At 41.2% G+C, this 26,334-nt stretch overlaps 1 protein-coding gene across 2 annotated transcripts in view; it reads left to right on the forward strand.

Moving 5' to 3' along the window:
* The first annotated feature begins 7,491 nt into the window (after positions 1–7,491).
* Positions 7,492–26,334, forward strand: part of opn4a (opsin 4a (melanopsin)) — a 61,112-nt gene continuing 42,269 nt past the window's right edge. The window contains exon 1 of one of the 2 annotated variants that reach the window (XM_088636090.1): positions 7,492–8,227. In XM_088636090.1, coding sequence (XP_088492216.1) covers positions 8,090–8,227 — 138 coding nt within the window. In that variant the 5' untranslated portion in view covers positions 7,492–8,089. Of the gene's footprint in view, positions 8,228–15,611; positions 15,792–26,334 lie in introns of those variants that run through there. The other variant, XM_088636091.1, reaches the window with a different exon arrangement.

Here is a 26,334-nt window from a genome sequence, read left to right on the forward strand (position 1 = left end):
CGTGATTAGAAAAACATCCTTTTGTCATTATGAAAGTAATCTGTTTTAAATTACAACACTTTTCAAGACACCTCTTATCAACAGTGGTTTCAAACTACAGGTTGACTTTCAGCAGCAAAATGAAGCCTTTTTGTGATTCTCTGGCTAGAAGAAGTGACAGTGCTTTAGGATCCAAGTCCTTGAATCTGTCTAAAAGCTCAGTTCAAGAGCTGGCTGAAGCAACAGCTGACCCTCAAGGCCAGGTTCCAGACAAGGTTTGATGCCACAGTGAGAGATTAACATTTAGCAGCAGAGCAGGAACTTCTTTAAAAGAACATGTACTGAAGCAATGGGGCACTTTCACAATGGATTTGCAACTGAATGCTGTTTTGCTGAGATCATGGATGTGTGCCAGGCTCAATTCAGGTATTTGCAATACGTTTTCTGATAGGAATTGCTATATGGGTGGAGATGTCTTATTGTGCTTGGGGACATACAGTATCTGCCTCATAACAAGAGTCATTGCAATTGCTTAATATGTGCATTGAAAACAGTGCCTGAGGGCTCTATCCCAGGAATCTTTACTAAACTAAATTAATTAGTAATCAGCATTGATTTGAGTGAGTGGTTCCAGTAGTTTTGTCTGTGATCATCACCTTTCAGAGCCCTGATAAAATCCAGATTATTCCAGTATTTTGTGACTGCATCTGTTATTTGACAAAATGCTTCAGTTTAACAGTGGCTCCTACCACAACAAGCGCATATTTAAAAGCTGCCCAGTTGTACCCAAAATATACTGTTACCACCATACCCACCCAAAAAATCTTTAGTCTTTGTCTGATTTATCTTTGGAATTTATTCAATGTATTATTAAGCATTGTCAAATTATAGTAGTTTAGTCACTATCTGATGCGGTGAGACCGATCTTCCCTGCCTTAATTAAGGGGCTGAATCAGGTGTCATAGGGGGCTTCTCAAGACAGTTGACCTATTTAGATAACAGTGCAGAGATGAGAGTTTCCTATGGAGCAATAAAAAAGCAGAACATCAGTAACACCATCTCATGGACAGTGACAGTATGCACTAGAGAGAGGTAATGCTGGCTGTTTGATGCCTAACAGAACCTAGAGACTGGTCAGGTGAAATGCTACTCAGACACTTCACCAAGCCCCCCTGCCTGACTGTCGCAGTGAGGAGTATTACTCCTGGGCTGAGCCCAGGCCAAAGCGACTGAGGGTCCTGCTGTTGTCTCTGAGTGTCTCTGTAATAAAGCTTACTGAACTTTAATGTCGGTTACAAGTTTTAATGTGTTCAGATCCCTCAAGCCACATTAATTGGGGACAGAAGTCTAGACTTTTACACTTGATTATTTGTAAATGGTTCACAATTACAACTTGAACATTATTTTGTTTCATTGAGCTAGTACAATTAATTCCCTTTTAATTTTACTTTAAACTTGATATTCTCTGTAAGTTGTTCTGAATAAGGATGTATTCTGATTAAAACAATGTTTTATTAATGCATTGCATGATATAAAGTTAATGTACAAGAAATTGGTTTTCCTTTGCAGGTTTTCCTTTGCAGCCTACGCATGCTGACGCAGCTACCCACCTGAACTAATAAAGTTAATGTGACAGTGGAGCACACCTCCCACTGCACTCCCTACTCCGCGGCGTGTGGGAATGCTACCACACCTGAGGCTCATCAGGTCTCTGACCAAGGATAAGAAGAGCTCTGCCGGTGTCCAGGCAGTACCCTTTCGAACCTGACACTTACAGTGCAGTAGTTAGTAGCGCTAACTGATCCAAGGATCTCATCCAGCTGTTTCTGGAATGGAGTCAAGTTATCATCTTCAAGAACGTGGATGGGCAGTGTACTCCATACTCTCACAGCTTCTTGGATTAAGCAGTGGCTCTTGTTTTTAGTTTTAAATGTACTTGCATGTAAAATTCCACTTACAATGTCAGAGCGCCATGCCGAGCGCCATGCCGAGCCCGACGGTGAGCTAGCACTGCCACTCCTTTCACGCCTTCACTTACGTGTCACTCAGTACCAGTTACCATGAATACCAATTTGACAGGAGTCCTGGATCACCTATTTACGACCATGCTTACTTTAGGAGGTTCAAGTAATTTAAACTCTGATTTGACAGAGCTCAGGGCTTTGGACTATTTTCTGTCTCTGAGCCCTTTTCCTGTATCCCTAGCTTGTTCCCAAGCTATACTTCGTATGGAACCCTGACCTCTGCCTGTGTTGACAACCTTATTCCCGGATCATCCCATGGCTTGTTACTTGCTACTCAGCTCAGACCCTGCACCTTAAACCACAACTTCAACTTGGAATTCCCTTGTGTTTCACTACTGTGCTTCCCTGGATCTGACTCTCACTTCGCTCTGACCATGCCTCCTGAAATTCTTTCTTGTGCTGTGTACTGTCTACACTTTTATGAACACATCTTTGTTCCTGACCTCTGCTCTGAACTATGTTTCCTGGTTCCCTAGCCTGCTACAGCACCACTTCTGTCTGTGTGCTTGGCACAGCTCTTGCCTTATCAGCGTGCTGCCTGCTCAGCTTCCCTATGTGCATGCAACAGTGTGCATTTTCTTGTCTCACCTGCCTATCACCCAGCAGGTGGTTGTGTTCAGACGGGAGACCTCATAGTCAAATAAGAAGCTGCAGGAAGAACCATCTGAAACTATCTCTATTTATCTATACTAGACACCCACATATTTGCCTTCAACTGAATCTATTTTGGTAGAAACATCAAAAGAGGAGATCTGTAACTTTCTCATCTCTGATGTAAGAACTGGGGTCTTTGTTGAAGGCTGAGCCCTTTGCATCTGTGTCTAGCCAGTGTCTAGTTGAGCTAGCCAGCATGGGACAGCTAGAAGTCAACCCCTTCTACACCCAGAGCCAAAACCACATTTTGTTCAGCTTTTATTAATTCTGCATACTTCTGAAGAAGAAGGTCAACCTAGCACAGATAAATTGTGCTCTAATATGAAGCTTTTCTCTGATTTGAGTGAATCAGTGACAACATATATAAATATAGTTCAGGTGGGTAGCTGTGTCAGCATGTGTAGGCTGCAAAGGAACAAGTAATAGGTTTATTCCATGCTGAAAAAAAGAAGAAAAAAAACAACGTTTTGGCCGTGTAGCCTTCTTCAGGTGTGGAACCTGAAGAAGGCTCCACGGCCGAAACGTTGTGTTTTCTTTCTTCTTTTTTTCAGCATGGAATAAACCTATTACTTGTTCCATATATAAATATATACACTTTAGCAAACAATATTTATTCAACTAATTAATTTGGTGAATAACATTATTTCCAATGAACAAACATCTTTGCAGCTGGATATACTGTACAATAGGTCTTTTTTAAAGCCTGGGAACAGTACAAAAAATAATTCTCTGTTGTTTTTAAATTGCTACACTTCTCAAGCTTCCCCACCCCAAGGTGACAGAATCCACACAACTCACATCACATCACAAAACACATCGTATCTCGCAATACAAAGCAAAGCAAATGGCAAAGTTTCCTGGGGTGTCTGTTCTTCAAGAGAAAAGAAACCAGGTTGTCTAGGTCCTGTAAGCTCACTAGTCACTGAAGGGTTTCACAACGTCGGTGTGTTTGAAGCAATCAATTGACCAAAAAAGTAATTCAATGACATTGTTCAAAAGGCATCTGTTTGAGTCTTTGGATCAATAATAATAATAATAATAATAATAATAATAATTGCTTACACTTATATAGCGCTTTTCTGGACACTCCACTCAAAGCGCTTTACAGATAATGGGGACTCCCCTCCACCACCACCAATGTGCAGCATCCACCTGGATGATGCAACGGCAGCCATAGTGTGCCAGAACGCTCACCACACATCAGCTATTAGTGGGGAGGAGAGCAGAGTAATGAAGCCAATTCATAGATAGGGATTATTAGGAGGCCATGATTGGTAAGGACCAATGGGAAATTTGGCCAGGACGCCGGGGTTAAACCCCTACCACCCCAATAAGTCACTGGGTACCAAATCAGTAAACTTTCTCTGATGTTTTGAGTAGCCTTGCCTCTGACTTCTGCTCTACACTATGTTTCCTGGTTCCCTGGTGTCATAGTTACTACACAGTTATACACTTACTGATTCCATGAATGTTGTAGTATGCTGGATAGCAGAAAACGTGTGAACCTGCCAGGTATGGGATTAGACATAAGTGTTTGGTGGGAGAGTTAAAGCTTCGATTTCATCCAGCTTGGTTGGACATTTTTAAGGCTATTTGATTGATTAGACCTACAAGAGCCTGAAGATGTGGACTGTTCAGCATTGATCAAATAAATCAATCTAAGGTAAAAATGGAAAATCACACTATGGAAGTACAATGGTGGAGAGGTATCTACTGGAGAGGTCAAAGTGTGACCTTTTGCAATCAAAACCAGGGATAAAGTGGTGCTTGATTCTATAATCAAGAACAATTTAAAGCTCTGTCCTGTGTTGAAGCATCCTGCACATTTTTCTACACTCATTTTCAGGGCGGTTTAATGCAACTTGTTTCACCATAGATGTAACAAATTGGTCACCATGTATTGATGTAAAAATGGTCATTTCACTTTAAAGATTATCTATATTCTACAGCAAAAAGAGGGCAAGGTCATATGTGTGTACAGAAGAACCTATGACTTCTAGCCTCATGAGTAATAACAGCAGTCCTGGCGATGATTGAGCACCAGCCCAACAATCTGCAGAAGGACTTGGCTGTTTTGTCTGAAGGTTTGTCAGTGAGGCCGTCTTATCAAACAATTGTTTTGATGTATTGCGTTTTAGGATCCTGGATTAGAGGAATTTGTTTTCTTTGAAATGTATTTAATATGTATACTGTAAATAATGCCAGCAAACTGGGTTTCTTTTTAAAAAAGACTACGTGTTACTGTACATATCATTATCAGAGCAGTGAAGTGTCTTAACAGGGAAAGATGCACATTGAGGCTAAGAGACAAATGAAGAACAAGAGGAATGTAACTTATAATACCACCATGTTAATTGGAATGTGTAGGTTTTAATTCAGTTTGAATTATAACTGTACGTACTTTCTTTGTATTTAGCCTGGGCTTTAAAGAGAGGGAGCCCCAAAACTTTTCAGTGCTGTCGTCTCTGATTTAAAGGTATCCCCGTCCTGGAAGAATTTGACCTCAAACATTTGCCCAGCATATTATAAGTGAAGAAATGGCTCAGCCCATCACAGAGCACAGCACGGTCATGCATGTGTGAGATGTACTGTATTTACCTCCTCCTGGGTACCTGTGCCATCAGGTCCTCTGTGGAATAGCTACTGTAGCTCTCTGCTGTTAATGAACCAAAACATCCCATTAAGGTTAGGAGGGGTTTGTTAATAGTCAATAAAATAAACCTGACTGTGCTTTTTAATTCTGCCTCCTCAGCCTCCAGCTGTCTTTCAGGTTTTCTTTGACAGGATTGTCCAGCTCTCTGCCCCTCTTTCTGCTGGGCTGTGCACTGGTCAACCAAGCTGAGCAATGATGGGTAACTGGGAGGGCAGAGAGAAGTAGCTTAGAGGTAGAGATCACAGATGTCCCTGAAGCATCATACAGTAAGAGACATAACACCGAAGAAAAAGTTTGTAATGACAAAACTGAAATTCAGCATTACTGTGCAGGCAGTGATCCTGTTCTCCTCTGATGGCTAGTATTGTATGTGAAGATGTCCAGATGTACAGTAGAAGCCAAGACAGTTAAAACAGTATTTCAGCATCTACTTGTTAATTGTTAATTGACAGACTTGTTGGCAGTTCCTATCTGAGAAGCTCAAGCAAGAATTTTTTTCTTTATTTTCTTTTCCTCATAATTGTATTACAGAAGCTGTTTTGGCTCTGGAATGTCTTCTCAATGGAATTATCATCCGTAGAATTCACCCAGACTATACTGGCAAGTCTCACAGTGTAAACTGGCAGCTCATGTCTGCTTGTGTGGGTTTGACGGGTGGGGAGGCCCGCGATTCATCTGCTTAACTGATACTACAGACAGATCAGAAGGGAAGGCAAGCCCTGCTTACATTCCCTGCAGGGTGCGGAGAGGAGGGGAACAAGGGTATTGTTTGATTTGGACAAGAGATGGAGGAAAGGATGTATCCTGACCCCCAGTGGGGTCTAAACCTGAACCTTTTAAGATAAAATCCAAAGAAATGAAAAAATATATATAAATTCTCCTTTCTTTGCGTCCTTATATTTGTCGCTCGGTCTTCACTCCTCCTCACTCTCGTTCTATGGCTCCCGGTTCCCATGGTCTTGTCACAGCTGCCGGGTCATTTTTGCAGATCGCATGCTACACCATTGCCACCTCCTGCCTAGCTCTTCCTTCCTAGTGACAGGACCCCGTGATGAAGCACACGTTTCTTCACGTTTTAATCACACACTCTTGTCCACTCTGTCTGGCTGCTTTCACATTTTGTGCACTCACAGCTATAATCTTAGTGGAGTAGTACTAATCATTTTTTAGTCAAAGGGGTTTCTGGTTTGAACACAAACCTTCCTGTTTTTGTAATACAAAAAGCCTAGCATAGGGAATTTACTTCTTCAGTTGCTTTTGCAATAGTGTTGATCGATATTAATAATAATAATAATAATAATAATAATAATAATAATAAACTTTATTTTATATAACGCCTTTAAAGGTGGCTTCTCAAAGCGCTTTACAGGATGACAATAAATAAGAAGACTACAACAATAAATAAGAAGATTTCACAAGACAGGACACAATTATAATTACAACAATACAACAATAACAATAGAGGAGACCGTGGAAGGTGGTATTAAGAAGAGCAGAGGGGTGAAGAATGGAACCAGTTAAGTAAAGGCTTTTCTGAAGAAGAAGGTTTTGAGTCTGGATTTGAAGGAGTTTAGAGAAGGTGACTCTCTGATATCTTTGGGCAAAGAGTTCCAGAGCTTGGGGGCATAGCAGGAGAAGGCCCTGTCGCTCATACAATGTAGACGGGCTTGGGGGACAGTAAGGAGGGCAGAATTTGAAGAGCGGAGGTTGCGAGGTGGGGAGTAGGGCGATAAAAGTTCAGACAGGTATTGAGGTGCCAAGCACCTCATTCATTCACATTTGGTACCTGGGCTTTTACCATGAATCCTCTGAGGCAAACAAATGCTTCATCCATTGATGTGAAATAAAGTTTTTTCTGTTTCAGGAGGGCCTAATTATCTAGAATGATATCTAATTATCATTGTGATCCTTAAAGTGATTGACAAATTAAAGCTGCTTTCAAAGTATCTTTTAAACTGGGGAAAAAAGGTTTTATCAGCTAATAGGTCTAGACATTTTGAATGCTCCTGTACTTTTGCTCTTTTGCTGTGCCAAAGCTATGCGCTAATTGCCCCTGATACATGTTTGTGATCTTTAGTCCAGTGCCCTACATAAACCTCACACTCCTCCTTTTGTTTTGCTATAGCAGAAGGGAGAAACCGACCAAAGCAGGAAGGCGAGAACCCTGTGAAGAAGGCAACAGGCAATTTTTCATCTGCGATCACAGGACAGAAGATGGGGATTATACTGTACCTCTGCCACAGCTGTTCCCCTGAGGCTGGAGCAGGTACTCCTGTACACAAGGAGAGATTAAACGATGCCATGTGGTTCTGAAGGTGAGGTGACGAGCCAGAAGGAAACAGGGGTGTTGCCGAAAGCCCTTTGATGACTGTGGGCATATGAAAGGGCTTTAATCTGTGAAAGTAAGGCCAGCCCTGAATAGGTATAGAGTGGCTAAGAGGAAAGGGGGTGGAACTGAGCATGTGCAGCCCCTCTCTATATATGTATGCATGTAGAGAGCAGGAGGATATGTGGCTTATGCTGAGAGCGGTGTGCATGCAGAGCCTGCATCGCGCAGCTGTGTCTCACACACACGCCAGAGAGAGCCGGCAACTTTTCACCAGAGAGCAGCAGGGAAGGAGGGCTTTTTCTCTGTCGTGTGATTAAAAAGTGACGCTCGGGGTGCTCTGAGGTTGAGGCGCAGGACACTGCACTAGGAAGACTTGTTTCCTCCTTTCATTTTTCTTTGTAGAACGCATTTTTTTTAACCTTTTGTTCAAGTCTTTGGAGAAAAGGTGCCATGCAGTCGATCCGAAGGGGCATCTCCTGCCCGCCTCAGGACCCCAACTGCACCCGCATTGTGGAGAGCCTGTCTGTGTGGAACGAGTCCGTGGTGAATGCCTACAAGCTGGTGGAGCTGCCGCCCCTCGCCACCACAGTGAGTGCTCTGCTCTCATCATCGTTCCCCTAGTGTGACCCCGAGAACGGGCTATGAGTCCCCTCTGAGCTGCAGCCCCTTAGGTGCGTATCCGGCTACTGTAGTCAGAGGGCGAAAGACATGAGCTGGTTGTTCAGGTACTGTAGCTAAGGAGGTGGTCGTTGTGGACTTGTTAATATTCTTTTATGGGTATTTTTCTAACAATAGTACCTGTTGAAAAAGTAAAGCTTGGAAGTGAAAAGTCTGTGCTTCACTCTTGCAAAAATGTGCTGTCTGTGCTCTTTGTATAATGCACTGAAAAAAAATCTTTCATTTGTTGCTCTTGTGTGAAGCTTTTATTTAGTGCTTTTTATTTTTCAGTAGGCGTCTGTGAAGGACATTTTCTATGTCTTTTCCCCTAGTATCAGTCTGGTTATCTGATGTGTCAGGGTCTGGACAAGAGGGTGAATTGGACGTGTGCTCATATTCTAATTTGTATTGATACTTGAGCTTTTTGCACCTGAGGAATGTGGCTCTGAGAGCGATAAAAGCTCTGCTGGTCCTGACAGTGGTCCTGGAGCAGTTTGCTGTGCTGCCCACATCTTGCTGCTCATCCACAAAGACCCAAAATTGTGATCCAAATTTTGTTGGTCTGAGAATAAACCAAATCTTTATTGGAAAGAGGAAATTCTAAATCCCCCCACCATGTCAGCTTAATAACAGTGAGGAAGAGGAAGCTGCTTGAAAGAGAGGAAGTGCTTCTTACACTTTTCTGCCGAAGTATAAAAATGTTTTATTTAAATCGTATCTCTTTCTCCACCCCTTGAAGTGACCTTCACCACAGTGTGTTGTCGTGAGACATTTGGGTTAGTGTCTATATCTGTACATACGTCTGCACTTTGTTTTTTGGCCAGTCATCACTATTTTAACAGTAGAATGAATTTCTTGTGAAGTGAAGCACAGGTTGTCTTAGGTTTGTTACATGAAGTTTAAATGAAAGACAAAGCCCCATGCTGTGCTACTTTAGCACTCCTCTTCGCTGACCCTGCTGAAACCCTGCAGAAATGTCCCAAATCAGAACCACCTCAGCTCTTTTTCAGGCTTCATCGGCTCCTGAAGACTCGAGAGAGGTCATCCCACTGCCTCTTCCCTTTTTGAACAATTTCTCGTGCGCTAGCGTTAAAATCGGGGTTTTGTTCTTTTTTCTGGACACATAACGGTCTGTCGTTCTCAGACAGCTGTCTAATTTCCCTGAAATTCACTCATTGCTTGTTCAATTACAAATCCTACCAGAAAATACATGCCTGGCAAGAAGTGACATACGTAGCCTATTGTGTACATTTGCACTGCTGCTGTATAATGGACGCGGACTTGTTAGAACAGTTGATCACTGCCTTAACATTGTCCCCTTTGCAGTAGTCCTCTACAGGGTGTTCCTGCAGTAGTCCTACAGGCAGGGGGCACTGGAACCTGCTGTAGACTTTACATTTCTCACTGCTGGAAAGAACAAAGGCCCTGGCTCACGAGTGCAGAGGCATGTTTCAGAGACTGCATACCCTCTGTGAGATTCCTCCTGCTGCTGGGTCCTGTTTAACCTTGCATGGAAGGACGAGTTGTTCTGGGTGGATGCGTGCAGATACACTGATATTGACATCTCGAGCACCTCTTTATTTCTGGTTTTAATTGCAAAAGGTCATACTTCCCTCCACCATTTTATTTTCAACGTGTAATTTGCATTTTCCATCTTAGATTAATTGATTTGTTTATGGTGAACAATCTACGTCATCGGGCCCCTGTAGGCCTGATCAATTGAATAACCTTAAACATTACCAACCAAATGTGTTTGGTTGGATGAGTCAAAGCTTTATCTCTCCTACTAACTTGAACTTGAACTTTATTGCCATATGTAACCGGTACATGTACTGGTACAATGGAATTCTTACTTACAGAAAGTCTCTCGATTGTGAAACAAGTATAAAAACAAAAAGTGCAGACAGTGCGTAAAGACAATATACAAACAAACAGTAGACAATGTAAAAGTAGACAAGTAAACAGTTTGATTGTAAACAATACAGACATGTAAACAATGACTGGAGATGTGCAATAAATAAGAAATCATAATGATGTAAATGGTGTAGGTGTGGTCTGAGGGGCATGGCTAAATGTGTTCGCCAGTCTCACTGCTTGTGGATAGAAGCTATTGAAGAATCTAGTAGTAAGTGTCGGTATGCTCTTATATCTCTTGCCTGAGGGCAGTGGGGTGAAGAGCTCATGCCCGGGGTGGTGACTGTCCTCTGTGATGGCCAGAATTCTACCACTGCAGTGGTCCGCATAGAGCTGTTTAATCTCGGTGAGACCACAGCCAATGATCTTCTGGGCCATATTGACGACTAAACTCCTGTCCGGCTGCCCTGTTCTGGACAGGTTCACGTGTGACAGAGGCTGCTTGTGTTTGTTGTCTAGTGGGATCCCGCCATTGAGTCCCATGTCTGTAATTCGTGATTGGTGCTGGGTTGAAATGTTGATTTATCAAATAAGATGAAAGTAATAACCTTCTGCTCTTCTGGCAGGATTTTCAGCTGTGCTTAAAGCTAAGTGCCAGCTGGACTGGTGTGATTTGTAATTGTACAAATGACGATGACGTAGCTACAGCCTGCGATCATCTACATCAGTGTGAATCTCATGTGATCTGCACTGGCCTGATGCCCATGGTTGGTTCTACACCATGTCAAGCATGTGGAGCAAGCTAAGTTACACCAGTGGTTCCTTTAATGTGAAGATCTGTATTCTGCGTTGCAGATTAGAAGGTACTTTCATGTCTCTACTTCTGCTTGGCCTCATGCAAATAATATTTCTGGAAGTGGATGAAGATTTCTTACATCAGAAAACACCCATTTTAAAGTGTGAAAAAATATTGGCTGTCAGGAGATGGCATTTGATCGGAGGATGTTTTTCCATGTGAGTCTTTATCTTCAGCTTTGCACAGGCAGGCTGCCCGGGAGGGTAGTTCAGTTGATTCTTTCCAGACATTGCAGATCCCAGCTTCACAGTTATTCTCAGTGCAGAAGACAGGTGCTGAATTAATTCATGTAATGTTTGTCAAAAATTTAAATAAATGGCAGATATACTATATGTATCTACAGTTTTTGCTCATTTATTTGTCTGGACTCACATGTTCTGCCACTAATCAGAATGAACAATTTTATCACAAAAGTTCACACCAGATATTACATCAGAAAATAGATAATTTAAAAAAAATTAATATAGAAACAAAAAAATGTAAAAACATACATTGTTGATTGGCTATTAAGCCACTATATCAGATTAGAAACCATTTAACAAAACAAGCCGAAACGTTTTTCTTTTCTTCTCTTACCATCAAAGAAAGAATCATTGCTTCTTTATTTCAGTTCATGTTCTTATTTTATTTTCAAGCTTTTCATCCAGTAATGTTTTTGTCATGTATCATCAGTGAAAGGCTGGAGACGTATGAAGCTCAATTCTTATTGTTTTTAGATACCAAATTATTTTTGCTTGACAGGCAAGTTAAGAACAAACTTCGTTGTCAACATTCCTTTGCATACTGTTCGGTGGGGGGAGCAGTATGGTGGAGTGGTGGATATTGCTGAAGTCTCACAGCTATTGGGTCCTGCATTCAGTTCTCTGCACTTTCTGTGTGGAGTTTGCATGTTGTCCACATGCTTGCTTGAGTGTTCTGATTCCTGATTCCTCCCAAAGACATGCTGCCTACTTGTACTTATTGTCTCTAAATTGTACCCTGGAATAAACTGGCATTCTGCCTGGAGTGTTGTCCTGCCTTGCACCCTATCTCCCAGGACAAAGTCCAGGAATATGCAGCTTTATGTTTTCTAACAAATCGCTAAATGTGTTCCATTCAATGAAAAGTTTTGTTCTCTTACAACAACGACTTTGTGTAATTCATCACGAAAACAGCCAAATACTAAAAAATATTAAACAACAATCTTTTAATTTAAAATGATCTTTTCCCTTCAGTAGAAATTTTCAGCCACCTTTATGGATGGTCTTCATTCCTGCTAAGCTCTGAAAGTCAATATTAAGTATTTTCTTTACAAGAATTTGTTAAAATATTTTCCTAGTGATAATAACTGAGTTTTTAAAGTTCACTGTAAAACCACCAGGATTCTGTCCTTGAGTGCCTCACTTACATTTCCCATTTCTACAGCTTTATGCATCTCAGAATCCAGTTGAAAAGTCTCAATATAATCAAAATAATGCTTTTGAAGCTGATGACTGAAGGGCTTCCTCAAATCCTACCACACTGTGGCTCAGCAGAACCAAAGTTAAGCAGGCCAGCTGTCTCACAGAGCAGCCATTAGGTTCAAAAAGAGCAAATAGCTGTCTAACTTTCAGCAGGGTCATAAATACTTACATGGAAACAGCTCAGGTTCCAAAGCAGTGGAAAAATGTACAAAAGGGTAGAGTAAATCATGTGAACATGCATAATAAAACAAAAAAATTGAAACATGATATAGTGAAATATACAGTAAACCATTCGAGGTGAGTGACAAAAGTTGGTATTTAAACTTGTTGCTATTTCTACAGAGTCATTTTACTGTAGGGAAATGAGAGGGCCTCCTAATCTCCAGAAGCAGGTTGGCTGGTGGATGCACTCTCCTGGGCTCTGGTTGCCACAGTCCTAGTGGAAGTGTTGGGGGAGGGCTTACTCTTGTGGAACTGCAGTACGGAGCATATTACAGAAGGAAGCTTGGAAGCTCAATAGCAATGAATTTTCCCTCAAAGGGAGGCCCTCAACAGGGGTCTTGCCGGCTGAGCTAAAGAAGACCATCAGCCAAGGCAGTTAAGATCCCTGTTATGCGCAGGGGCGTATTCGTTACTGTTTACTGAACTGCCATTGCAGACTTGAGTAAAATGCAACACTCACAGAAACTCACTCATAGCCTCTGGAAACACAGTCTTGGAAGGAGTTTTGTCCATCTAACACAGCGGCAGGTTTTGTGTTAAGTGCTTTGTGTAAAAGCCGCCTTGAGTCATACTCTGTATGAGTTTAGTTTTACCTGCTGAGTCTTGCGTGTTAGACATTGACTGCAGAAATAAGATCAAGGTTTGATGGATTAGGAAGCAGGTCTGTGATAATCCCACTGAGGACTGGAATCTATGTCTGCTGCAGAGGAAAATATGCTGGGAAGGTTTTACTGTCATTAAGAGAGGCTAAGTACTTGTAGCATCTGCTTGTAGGCTGAAACTTTCACCATGAAAATGAAATCCTATCACTGTGATAGCTGTGGAGTCTGTCATGATCACTACCAGGGAGGTGGAGAAAACACACTGGAACAGTGCTCCTGCCTCTACAGCCAGCAGGCTGTCGATCATTTAACACACGCTGTGAGCAGCTCTCACCCCCTCAGATGAGACCGTAGAGCAGGGATGTGAGAGGTTTGTGTTTAGATATCTGCTGCTGGCATTATGCTCGTTGACCTGCCCAGTCCCATCTGGAGTGAACACAAACCATCCCACAGTTAAGTACTCTGTAGCTACCCATTTGTCGAAAGGGACAAAAGGGGTTTTTCAAAATATGGTAAAATCTGTATGTTACAGTATGTGGGTCAAACTTCATAATGGAAAACATTTTTTAAAATGTGCACATGCTGAAAAAGGAATATGATCTCTTACAGTAATAAGAGCTGCGCTCACCACTTTTTTCCATGCACTCCATGGAAAGCTTCTCAAGGATAGGGTTTTCTGTTTTGTTTTCCACTCCAGAAGATCACTGAGTCATATCTGCAGATAAATGAGAGAGACACAAATGCCTGTACACACTGGCAGACGAACTGTGGTCTTTTATAATCATCTGAGGCACCAGGCTTTGCGATTGCTTTAAACATGTGCTGCTGTTGTCAACCGTAGTTGCTTTTTAAAGGATCTAAATTGACTACATTCCTGTTTTTATAAGGTTGTTCTCTCAAGTCTCCCATAGGAATGAAAACTTCTTCTTTCTGTAAACAATTTTGAAGGCCATTTAATTAAATCTGTCTCACAGCAGCAATAACAACAACGAAAAACAAAGAAGGAAATTTCTTATCCGAGCGAATGAATCCTCGGCGCACACGCAAGCAGAGCGCGTATTTCACACCGGTGACGGGGGGGACGCTCTGCGGATCGACAGTTATGATAACGTCGGGGAATTACCGCACAGCAGCAGGGAAACAGAGAAACAATCGTAATGAGGCAAATTAAATGAACATCAAACAAGTGACTTGTGCGCGCTGTCTGACGCCTGCAGCGTGGGATCCGAGCTCTCTTCAACAGTCCCGTAACATCCACCTGCCGCGCAGCGGGTGGCTCGATTTTCTCGGCCAGTGAAAATGGGTCTCTGGCAAAACGTCGCGCATCAGCGTGGCCTTCATACAAGTGGGGGTTGTTATTATCTTTTAGTTACTCATGACCATTTGTGAAACTTTCAGGACTCTTATATGTGTGTAAATAAATATTTTGTGAATAAAGAGAGATTGCGATGATTCTGCTTAGCTTTTTATTTTTATTAGGTAGAAAAATTGAGCTCTTTGTTTCCATGCTGTAGGTAGGGATATACTGTACTGTATGCAGTGAAAGCGTTGGTGCCTGGCGTGTGAAAGCTAGTGTCTGAGAGGGCTGCGCACCTCTCTCTGGGGTTTCTATCTGTATTTCCTTTTATCCTGCTCAGGTAGCACAGTACATTTTATACTCAAGCCATAGAGGTATTATAGATTTCTGCTGTGTTAGAAAGGCAGTTTTGATATTATTATGACATATATATATACAGAAGATATTATTAGATATTATACATATTATTTATATAACACTAAGCATAACAAGTAGCAGAGACAAATACAGCATTGCACATTGTGATAACAGAAACCCTGGCAACATGTGCAGTGTCCCAGTTAGTGATTCAGCTATGCAGTGTCCCAATCGGAGATTCAGCTGTGCAGTGTCCCAGTCAGAGATACAGATGTGCACTGTCCCAATCAGAGATTCTGGTGTGCGCTGTCCCAGTCAGAGATTCTGATATGCAGTGTCCCAGTCAGAGATTCAGCTATGCAGTGTCCCAGTCAGAGATTCTGATGTGCGCTGTCCCTGTCAGTGATTCTGATATGCAGTGTCCCGGTCAGAGATTCAGGTGTGCACTGTCCCAGTCAGAGATACAGCTGTGCAGTGTCCCAGTCAGTGAATGTAACCTGTTTATGTACAAATACCAGGAGATTGTGCTGTGCAGGTCTGATTCTCTGCTGTTTTGTTTGCTTAAACCCACAGAGAGAATGTTGCTGGTGCCTGTGATGCACTAGTAATAAGTGACCAATTTGTTCTGCTCTTCTGCCTTTCAGGCACAAGAGTAATTGTGGAATTTTAGAACGAAAGACTCAGCTTCCCATAAAATGTTCATTGTCCTTCAAACTTGTGATCCATTATGAGAAGTCTGGTGGGTTCATGTACAGTAAATACCTAAATGGCAATCCACTTAATGCCTTGAAAGATAAGGGCAAGGAATTTGAGAATTGTGCCAATATTTACTGGGAGCCAGTACTGTACCTGGATGACTGTACAGGTATGATTAATCCACCTCTTTATTTCATTCATGCAAACTCCATTTTTGCATTGAATTTGATGTGTTTGTTTATCTTGCTAAAAAGTATATACACAACATACTGTATACAGTATACTTAAATCACATTTTCTGGTGTACCTTTACTGTGCATATAAATGGCTTCTTCTCATTTATACCATTTTTGTTTTATTATTCTTATGTTCTTTTTTGTATTGAAAGTACTGTAACTGATTTTAATTTCTGGCATGTGAGACAAGAGTTGCTTAGAGAAACCTAGAATTAATTTTGTGACACAGCCTTGCCTGCTGTTGCAACCAATGAATTCGTATTACATGTTATCACAGACTCTAAACAGGTGCCCAGAATGGCTCTTTTCCTCAACTGCAGTGCACATGCAGCATTTTAAAGCAGCCAGTCAGTCCTACCCTGCATGTAGGAGGTAGGAGAGGTGGGAGGAAACCAAAAAAATAGGCTAAACCTACATGAAACAAGAAAAGCATGCAAACTCCACACAGAAAGTCATAAATCAAACTCAGGGCCTTGTAGTGGTAAGGTAGCAAAGCTACTCCCACACCAGCATGAAAAATACATCAAAGGTTCATCATCTCATTGGAAAGCTAAAGAGAAAAAGGCTAACTCAGAACAGATTCACCCTGTGGAGCTGGGACAAACCTGCACAGGAGTGTTTTGGGTTCTGTGGTCCAAGTGAGCTTATGAAAGCAAGCACAGAAAAGCTTTGTTCCTCTAAGAAACAGCCATTCAGTACCTCAGTACCTTGGCCTGCCTCCAGCAGTTGGACACAACAATAAAGAAGCTGATTCCTCAGAAAGGACAAACAATTCCTACATCCCTGTGAGTTATAGAATGAGCCAAGAAGTCCATTTTATCTGACTCTCATCAGAGATGAGGTGATCTCTTGGCATTTATTAAAGCCTGTGCTGCATCCAAGGCACCAGGCCTCTGTGAGCCAGCGAGACTGGTTCTGTGGTTCTTTGAATTTCTTTCTCACGGCTCTCCTGTCATGTGGCTTGTCTGTCCTAAAACAAGGAGTCAACACAAGGTAATAATCTGAAGTTGTAATTGTGACCCTAAATTTGATTAATCTGACATTCATCGGTGTGATGCCAAAGGCTAGACATGGATATTCAGTCTGCTTTTCTTTTGTGCTTGGTGTTTTTCCAGAATTCACAATTCAGTTGTACCAAGACCGCTGATTTTAATCCCAGGGATCTGTGGTTTCTGGTCATGTGTCTGCAGGGCCAGAAGCAGACTGTCATCTATAATAATGAGCATCTTTGTTTTTATAGACACAATTAGAGTTAGGCAAAAACAATAGAGGCAAGTATACAAAAATTAATACAGGAAATTAAGCAGAATTAAAATAGACATCAATCAATAGATCTGATTGGGCTTTGAGATGAAATTTGAAATTGCTGGTTGACTCACAAGATCTAACAAAAGACCATTCTACAGCCTTGGAGCAACAGTTCATAACCCTGGTCTCCCAGGGTTCAGATGCTCTTTTGGCAACTGAAAGAAGTCCACAGTACACAAACAACATGTACTGTAGATGTGTAGGAAGCTAGCAGTTCACTGATAAAGGCAGGAGCCAATTTGGAAGGCTGATGTTTACACCAAGGACAAGCAGGCTTATTTTAATTCGGCAGAGTTGTGTGATTAAATAAATAGAAGACCTTCATTCCATTACAACAGGTGATGTATAGAACAATACTCCTCCTTGAGGGTGAAACAGAAAATCAGTTCTTTTTTATTTTACAAGCATTATTTGACATTTGATACTTGAAAGCTCCATGCTATTCACAAGCTATTTGCTCTGTCTTACCATAGTTTCTTCTGGGAGAGCTTTCCTGTGTCATGATATTACAGTAAACGCCTATAGGGGCTGCCAGCCCCTGATAGAAAAGAAATTGGCCTGACACTATTCTTTTCTGCACTCTGGTGTAGAATGAAAAAAAGATAATGAAGTCCATGTATTGAAGTTGCCCACTTTTTGTTTTCTGGAAAATTATTAAGAATGCGGAGATGAGAAATAGGTTTTTATATTTCATCTGTGATAAAGGTTGATATAATCCTAACATTAACTACGATTAAGGTTACAGTGTTGGTACAGTACATGCAGATAGCTGCAGAGAAGGATCCATTACTGAAACATGGAATTTACACTGAATTGTGTTATTTGGGCAGATTGGAACTTGCAGTCGGAAGAGACTGTGGCTATTGATGGAAAAGATTGACTCCAGTACAGTATATCTCAAAGGAGCCCTGTCAGATAACCAGATGAACTGCACTGAAACCAATGTCTTCAGTGTTTCAGAACTGAGGTGTTAGGTGTGGGCTGATTTCTTTCAGTATCAGCTCAGCTATTTGGAGGAGCTTTGTGCACTGGCTCTGCATTTGCAATAGCTAATTGTCTGTCTATACTAATGTTCAACTTACTGTTTTGCTCAGATCAAAGAACTTGTACAATAACACCTGACTGTTGGTCAATAAGAAGTGTACTGAGAACATTCAGTCCTTTTCAGCAGTAGAGAACAGCTCACATGCAGTTTATAGTAGCTTTAGTTGCTGTAATCCCATTTAGAATATGTGAGCATTCTTGTTTCCCAAACTAAACTAAATTGCCAACAGTCAAATTTGTTATTGCAGTGGAAATCACTAGTGGAATGAGAACATTGATAATGTTAGTAACACGCCTGTATTGGATCTCCCAACTGCGACTTTGGCACATACTGTATACACAGAGTACAGTGCAGTATACAGTATATACAATAGATTTACTGTATTGTATGTTATTTTCTTTTAACTCAATAAGATAATAAGAACTTGATGTTAACAGATACAGGTCTAATGCCATTCCTCAGCACTGACTTTAAATATTAGTTTAAGTTAATTACAAGCCACCATTACAAACACCTCTGCAGTAACCTAATTAGAAATGAGAGGTGGGAAGAAGAGTTAATCAGGTTTGCAGAACATTCAATCCCTCCATCCATAATCCATGATCTCATCCTATAGAGGGTAGCAGCGAGTCAGAGCCTAACCAGGCTATCAGAGGATAACAGGGCTCTGAAACTGCATCTTATAGCGTTTTTAATGTGGAGAGCTCTGTTGGAGGAAGTGACCATGGCTTTTTGCCTTGTCCCAAGGAGCAGAAGTCAGACATCTTTAATTGAAAGATTTCCAGTCCAGTTTTCTGCTCTTTTCAAATATTAATACCCATCACAGCAAGATGCTCCTTGGAGATTATTGTGTATACATTGCAGTGTCCTATATGTTTAAAGATGTTTAACAAGTGTTCAGGAAGGGTCAGGGTGCGAGCTGTGAACTCTAGGTCGGAGCTGTGTCTCTACTTTGTTTTCGTTTGGGTCTCTTTTTGCCCCTGTGTGTTTTGAGTTTTTAATGTGAAGAACAGAGTGGTAGCCCTTTACAAACATTCAGTAGCCCCTGTTGCGAGGGCAGCTTTATTTTGCTGATTGAAGTTCCGAATTACCATCCTTTCCATTCCCTTCAGTGGAACAGTTAAGACACCAGTGGACAAATCTTCTGCATAATGTCAGTTTACCATGTTAAGTGAGCATATTTACCATGGCTCTCATCTATATTTTATGTTCCTTTACATAAGGCCATTCAGTGCATCCATTTGGCTGCTAGTAGTTAATTTATCAAAGACTCGAATGCAGCCATTTTGTGAAGGAAAGACAGAAAGATTTCTTGAAAGATATCAGCAACACACAACAACTCAAGTACCATAGAGTGTTTCTGAATGCAAAACCTGAGCACAAGGGACTTGAAAAGGTCTAATCAAACAATCAGTTCTATGAAAGGAATTGAATAGCCTGGGGGATTAAGAGAGATGGGATGGCACCCAAAAGACACAGGTGTCATCTTGGACCAGAGTTGCAAACACCTAGTCTTGTGGTCTAGAGTGTTGAAATGAGATGAAACAATTTCAAAACAGCAAGTTCATTTTGTGCAAGGGAGTAATTGATAGAGTTTTTTCACAAGTTTAATCGAAATCATTTCTGTCGATGCAACTCCTCTAGTCTCCTTTCAATCTGTGTTCTGTGGATTGTTATACACATCATGTTTCTGTTGCATGTTTTTCATTATTACTTATTCATTTGACTGCTGATGATTCTGTCCAGGGAGGATTATAAACAAGAGTGGTCAGGACTTGAGTGAGGATTTATTTTCCCAAAAGAGAGAGAACACCGAGTCTGTTAAATCAAACTGAGCCAAGTACTATAACCACAAATCCGTGACAATAGACACATGGGTTTATGTTTGACATCCAGGGTGACTTGTTGCTAGATTTACTGTAGATAAATGCAGTGCAGGGTTTGAAGTTGTTAGAATGGTCTTGCATGCATAGTCTCCCTTGTGAAAGTTTGGCAAAGTTGGGCAGCAGTAAAGGTACAGGTGGAACCTGAAAGGTGTAATCATGCACTGGTGGAAGCAGAAAGGGTTTCATCCATTCCCCTGTGGTCTTAGACCTTGCAATTCTTAATACTCAAAATACAATATTTTTTATTATGTATATAGTATTATGTGTAGTGAACAGAAATTGTATTGTTCAGTCATACAGGCAATGACCCCTTCTGAAATATGCTCATTACTTTATCTTTTTCCAGTCATTTATTTGAAGGATTTTCAGCTGCCTAATAACCTCTAGTTACACACAATTCTGCACGTATCTGCCTTTTGGTAAATGACACAGTATGAAGCTTGTCTTCGATGAAAGCTCTGTTGCCTGGCTGAGCATGTTGTAAAGCTATGTGAGCTTTGAAGGATTGCTGAACATATTCCTATATGCAGTTTTCCTTTTTGAGGCTTTTTCAGAAATAAATAAAATATGTGTCAGAAGCTTCTACTAAGCCCCATTATGCTGTTGACCTTGACAATACAGTAGCTGGCAATTTTTCCTGACGAAATAAAAGCATTTCTGACTCACTGCCTTCCCTCCTGCTTGGTGCTGCTGCTTTTCAGATTGCAGCTCTGTATCAGTTCATGGCTGCTAATTGTTTTAATTATGTTTTCATCTATTAGAAGCACGTGGTATGGCCACATGCAAAAAAAAAACAATGCCAATTGAATTGCAGTGGAGATTGTTAGTACAGTGCTTTTCATGTATTGTTAAATGCTTCTTCTCATTTTCTCTGCCTGACAGTAACCTGACTCTGTAAGTCCAGTGTAGCTCTGAGCTTGAGTACTGAATGCCAGTGAGGCGAGATTCAGATTTTATTGGGGTGTACTGCTGATGCAAAACTGCCCTCCAAGATCTGTCTGCTAAGTATGGGTGGCAGCTGTTTCCTCCAAAAATTCCCTTAAAGTTTTCTCACACAAAACATTCCAGGCTGTGCAAATATTTTGAAGGTAAAAACCTCAAAAAAACTACAATCATGCTGGTGGACAGAGCTTTGCAAATAAGTTGTTCTTTTTGAGCAAATTATTCCTGTAAATCAAATAATTTGGGTCAATAGTCCCTGGATGATTCATTTATTTGATTTGCAAAGTAACGCGGCTCAGTGACTGGAAATGATCATCAAGCTCAGCAAGTCAAAGCGAGTAACAGAGATCAGAGACAGAGTTGAGGAACTCAGAAACGCAAGTCCAATGTGATAATATTAGGCAACTGCACATTGTCAGTCTCCATAAAAACACACAGTCATCAGGTTAATAATAATAAAGATGTGTGAGGATCTGTGAGCTGTGTCTGCAGAATGTACTTTTATGGGTATTTCAAATGGCTGTATTGAATCAACTTTCCAAAAATTCCCAAATTACATCAGCCTATAATAATGAAAACACTGGACATACCTACTGCAAGAGGAATAAATACAGGTTCAATAATGTATACCTTATTATGTCTTCAGCGATTAATCCAAATAGGTTAATTAAAAAATGTTGTCTTGCCCTGCACCTGTTGCTTGCTGGGATAGGTTCTGGCTGCCTTGTGACTCTCAAGTACTGTATAAAGTGGTTTGGAAATTGGAAAGATGGATTTATGTTTTGCTAATTTTCCCCCTGCTAGACAACTGTATACAACAAGCAGGAGTTTACTCTCATCAACTAAATGGTCTACATATAATTTTTTCCTGTAGGCTTTTCACAAGAATATAATGTAATTTCTCACGCTACATATCTTTCCATGTAGAAGATGGAAAACTATCAAGATTTTTCATTCCATTTCACTTAAGAAATCACCAATCCTACTGTAGTTTCAGTAATAATTTCTATAAATATGGTACGCAGTGGTTCTGGATCTTTGGTCCTTTAGTCTAAATCTGAATTTGGGAAACTAGTAATAAGCTGTTCTACAAGCCCAGTACAAGATAAACGTATGGTCCAAGTAGACAATACTGCAAAAACTAGTTGTTAACAACATTATGTGATGCGATCACCAGCTATATTAAATATTGCACCAACATTTGTGTACCAGAAAAGAAAATGAGGACATTTCCCAATCAGAAACAGTGATTCAACAACGAAATGCGCAATAAAATAAAAGATAGATCTGCCGCGTTCAAATTGGGTGAAAAAGAGCTGTACAGCGAATTACAGTATGCATTAGAAAAAGCCATAAAATGCATTCAATGGAACTACAGAGTGCAGCTTGGAACACAGTGCGCTGAGACCCGGAGGCTGTGGCAGGGATTACAAGGCCTGCAGCCAGGAGATTGACACGAACAACACATCCCTGCCTGATGAGCTGAACCATTTCCATTCCCACTTTGATGCTCTGAACCCAGACACTGCTGAGAAGACCCAAAGAGTACATGGCGAGTTTGTTCTGAAACTCTCAGAGCAGGACGTGCAGAAGACTCTGAGTAGGGTGAAAATCCATAAGGCTGAAGGGCCTGAAGGGATACCATCCCGCGTCCTTAGGATATGTGCAGCCCAGCTGACCACAGTGTTTACGGACATCTTTAACTCCTTCCTGTCACAGTCCATTGTCCCTACCTGCTTCAAAAAAAACCACCATTGTTCCACTCCCCAAAAAGAAAAAGGCGATGTGCCTGAATGATTACCACCCAGTAGCATTAACATCTGTGGTGATGAAATGCCTGGAGAAGCTGGTGTTGTCACACATCAACTCCTCCATCACAGAGGCCCTGGACCCCTTGCAGTTCACCTACCGGAACAGATCAGTGGATGATGCTGTTTCCCTAGCTTTACGTACAACCTTGGAACACCTGGACACTAAGAACTCATATGTGAGAATGCTGTTTGTGGGCTACAGTTAAATTGAATTGAATGCTGATTCAATTCCATCATACCCAGCCAACTGGTGACAAAGCTCAGGGGACTAGGACTGTGCAACTCTGTCTGCAACTGGCTGCTGGATTTCCTAATCAAGAGACCACAGGTGGTGCGAATAGGTAATAAAACATCAACACCACTCATCCTGAGCACTGGCACCCAACAAGGCTGCTGTCTGAGTCCAAGGTTGTACTCCCTATTCACTCCCGACTGCACAGCAAGACACAGCAACAGCCGCCTCATTAAAATTGTGGATGACACCAATATAATAGGCCTCATCAGCAATGATGACAAGTCCACTTACAGGGATGAAGTCTTACAGCTGCTGAGGTGGTTTCATAGCAATAACCTGGACTTGAACGTGAGTAAAACAAAAGAAATAGTGGACTTTCGGAGACACAGGCCACACACTCAGCGCCCACTCAGTATTGATGGAACGGAAGTGGAAACAGTCACCAGCTTTAGGTTTTTGGGAATTCACATTTATAATGCCCTAGCCTGGACTGTGAACACAGACATTATCTTGAAGAAGGCTCAGCAGCGCCTCTATTTCCTGAGGTGCCTCAAGCAATGGGGGATGCCAGTATCTGTGTTGATGAACTTCTACTGCTGCAACATCAAGAGCGTCGTCACCAACGGGATCACCTTGTGGTATAGCAACACCTTTCCTTGAGAGAGAGAAATACAGTGCAGAGAATTGTGAACCTGCCCCAGAAGATCATCAGCCATGGTCTCACAGAGATTAAACAGCTCTATGAGGACCACTGCTGTGGTAGAATTCTGGCCATGACAGAGGACAGTCACCACCCCGGACATGAGCTCTTCACCCCACTGCCCTCAGGCAAGGGATACAAGAGCATACAGACTCTTACTTGATCTAGATTTTTCAATAGCATCTACCCACAAGCAGTGCGATTGGCGAACACATTTGGCCGTGTCCCTCGGATCACACCTACACCATCTACCTCATTGTATTTTTATTTATTGCACGTCTGCAGTCATTTTTTACGTCTGCATTGTTTACATTCGAACTGTTTACATGTTTACTTGTACGTTGTCTACTGTTTGTATATTGTCTTGATGCACTGTCTGCACTTTGTGTCTTACACTTTTTTTTTAACAATCGAGAGACTTTCTGTAAGTAAGAATTCCATTGTACAAGTACATTTATCGGTTACAAATGGCAATATAGTTCAAGTACTGTAAGTGTTGTTATGCCACTGCAAAATACATAAATCATGTTAAAAGTGAATCAACAAATGTTTTTGTGTAAAATAAAATTGTTCTATACTAATACACTGTATGATATGTAATATGTAATATGTAAGATGTAAGATGTAATTATGCCTTATTGTAGTTTAGATACTTTTTGGGCCCTAGTTTAAAAGGTTGCTCCAGCACTGACATTTGTTTGCTCAGTGTGAAGGAAGTTACGGGAGTGTCCTTTCTCTATGGTAGTGCTCGGAACTTGACTGGATGGCACTCAACCTTCTGTTTTAAGAGCTAGAGATCCAGATTCTCCGGATTTTTATAAAATGGAAAATCCCTACTTATTTTTCCCTTTATCCTCACCATTTAAGAATTATCAATGACCCCTCCATCTGGCTGATAACTACAAACCACACAGAAGCCTAGAAGAGATGAGTGCAACTTTCCCACTTTTCTCTGCAGCAGAACCCCTGTGTTGGGCAGAGGACAGATAACAAGACAAATTCACAGGTGTACATGCTTTAGAGGGGCACTGTGTTCTGTGTTTGGTAAGGTGTGGGGTCCCCAGATGTCTTTCACAGACCCCACCCCTCAGCATGTATCCCATAAATGCAAAATCCTGCTAGATAATAGCCTGACAGTCCAGACAGTTCTTAATATTCTAACAAACACAAAAAATCAAAGAGATGTTCTGTTCATAGTAACTGAGGATACATTTTGGTTTTATATTCTGCAAACACACAATTTAGTGCCTTTTCAGTGAAATACGAGAGTGGTGATTGCTACATAATGGTAACAGGGAGCTTGCACAGTGATGTGCAGTTGTTTTAACCCACTCCTGTTTACAGCTGTTAACAGATGTTGTGCCTCTGAAATAAGAGAAAGCAATTTTCCCTGCCTCATACTTGCCGCTGACAGCATCATAAATGCTTCAATCTCATATTAAACACAGAGTGCTGAACCCATTTGTGATGAAAGGGTGATTATGAAAAATGCAATCCTATATCCAGACCCTAATCCTGCTTCATGCCTTCTGAGCAACAGGATCCGACAGCAGGCAGACTCAGTGCAGGGCAGAATTAAGTTTACAGACCACCATCCAAGACCTCTTGAACTGAAAGACTCCACTGACCTGTTTCTGGAAAACTGTTGTACTGTGTCTGCTTGGACAAAGACCCCCTACTCTGTCCCAGCTTGAAGGAGTAGTTAAGATATGATCTCACATTGGCAATAAAGGGAATGAACATACAGTACTGTACTGTAGCATGCCATTCTTATAGTACCTCAATACAAACTGACTAGTAATAACCTCGTACCTTGGATAGGTAGATGTAGCATTAATGTAAATAAATTTAATTTCACCTGGAATTGTTCCTCTATTGTCTTTATTTCTGTTCTTTGTCCTTCCCACCACCAGCATGCCACTTTTGTTTCAGCGTGGTAACAGAGGAGTAGGAGACATGTCTCCCTCTAGAGCAGTGGTGGGGAAATCATTTGGTCTGGCCCTGCCAAGGCAACCGCAGGCGTAGAGCCTGGCGATAATTCGATAACGATAATTATCGCGATATAATTTTTCTCGATATAATTTTAACAAAAGTTCGATAAATGTTCACGCTTTACGCATGATACGCGCATGCGCGCTAAATACTGCGCGAGTGCGCGTGCGTGTTGCAGACCGGGCAGCTAACAGATTTGTTTAATGTTTCTGCTGTTTGGCAAGTGTTGTGTTCTTAAAATAAAGAGATGTTTAATTCACCAATTAACTATCTGGTTTCTTCAACTTTCACTCAGGAGAAACAAATCTGCCTTTTAACTTGAAAGAAATAATAATTTGACATTTATCGCGATAATTATCGATCTCAACTGATATGAAATTTTTTATCGTGATACTGTTTTTGGCCATATTGCCCAGCCCTACGCAGGCGGGACTTGAAATTCAATAAATCTAGGAGCTTTTTTCATAGCAATATAAATTTATATTAAGTGAATCATAATAATAACTTAAATTTTGAGGGACAAGCAAGGAACGTCCAGGAACGTACGGGATAGACAG

This window comes from Lepisosteus platostomus, chromosome 6, assembly GCF_059453375.1.
Source record: "Lepisosteus platostomus isolate fLepPlt1 chromosome 6, fLepPlt1.hap1, whole genome shotgun sequence".
In the NCBI taxonomy this organism is placed as follows: Eukaryota; Metazoa; Chordata; class Actinopteri; order Semionotiformes; family Lepisosteidae; genus Lepisosteus; species Lepisosteus platostomus.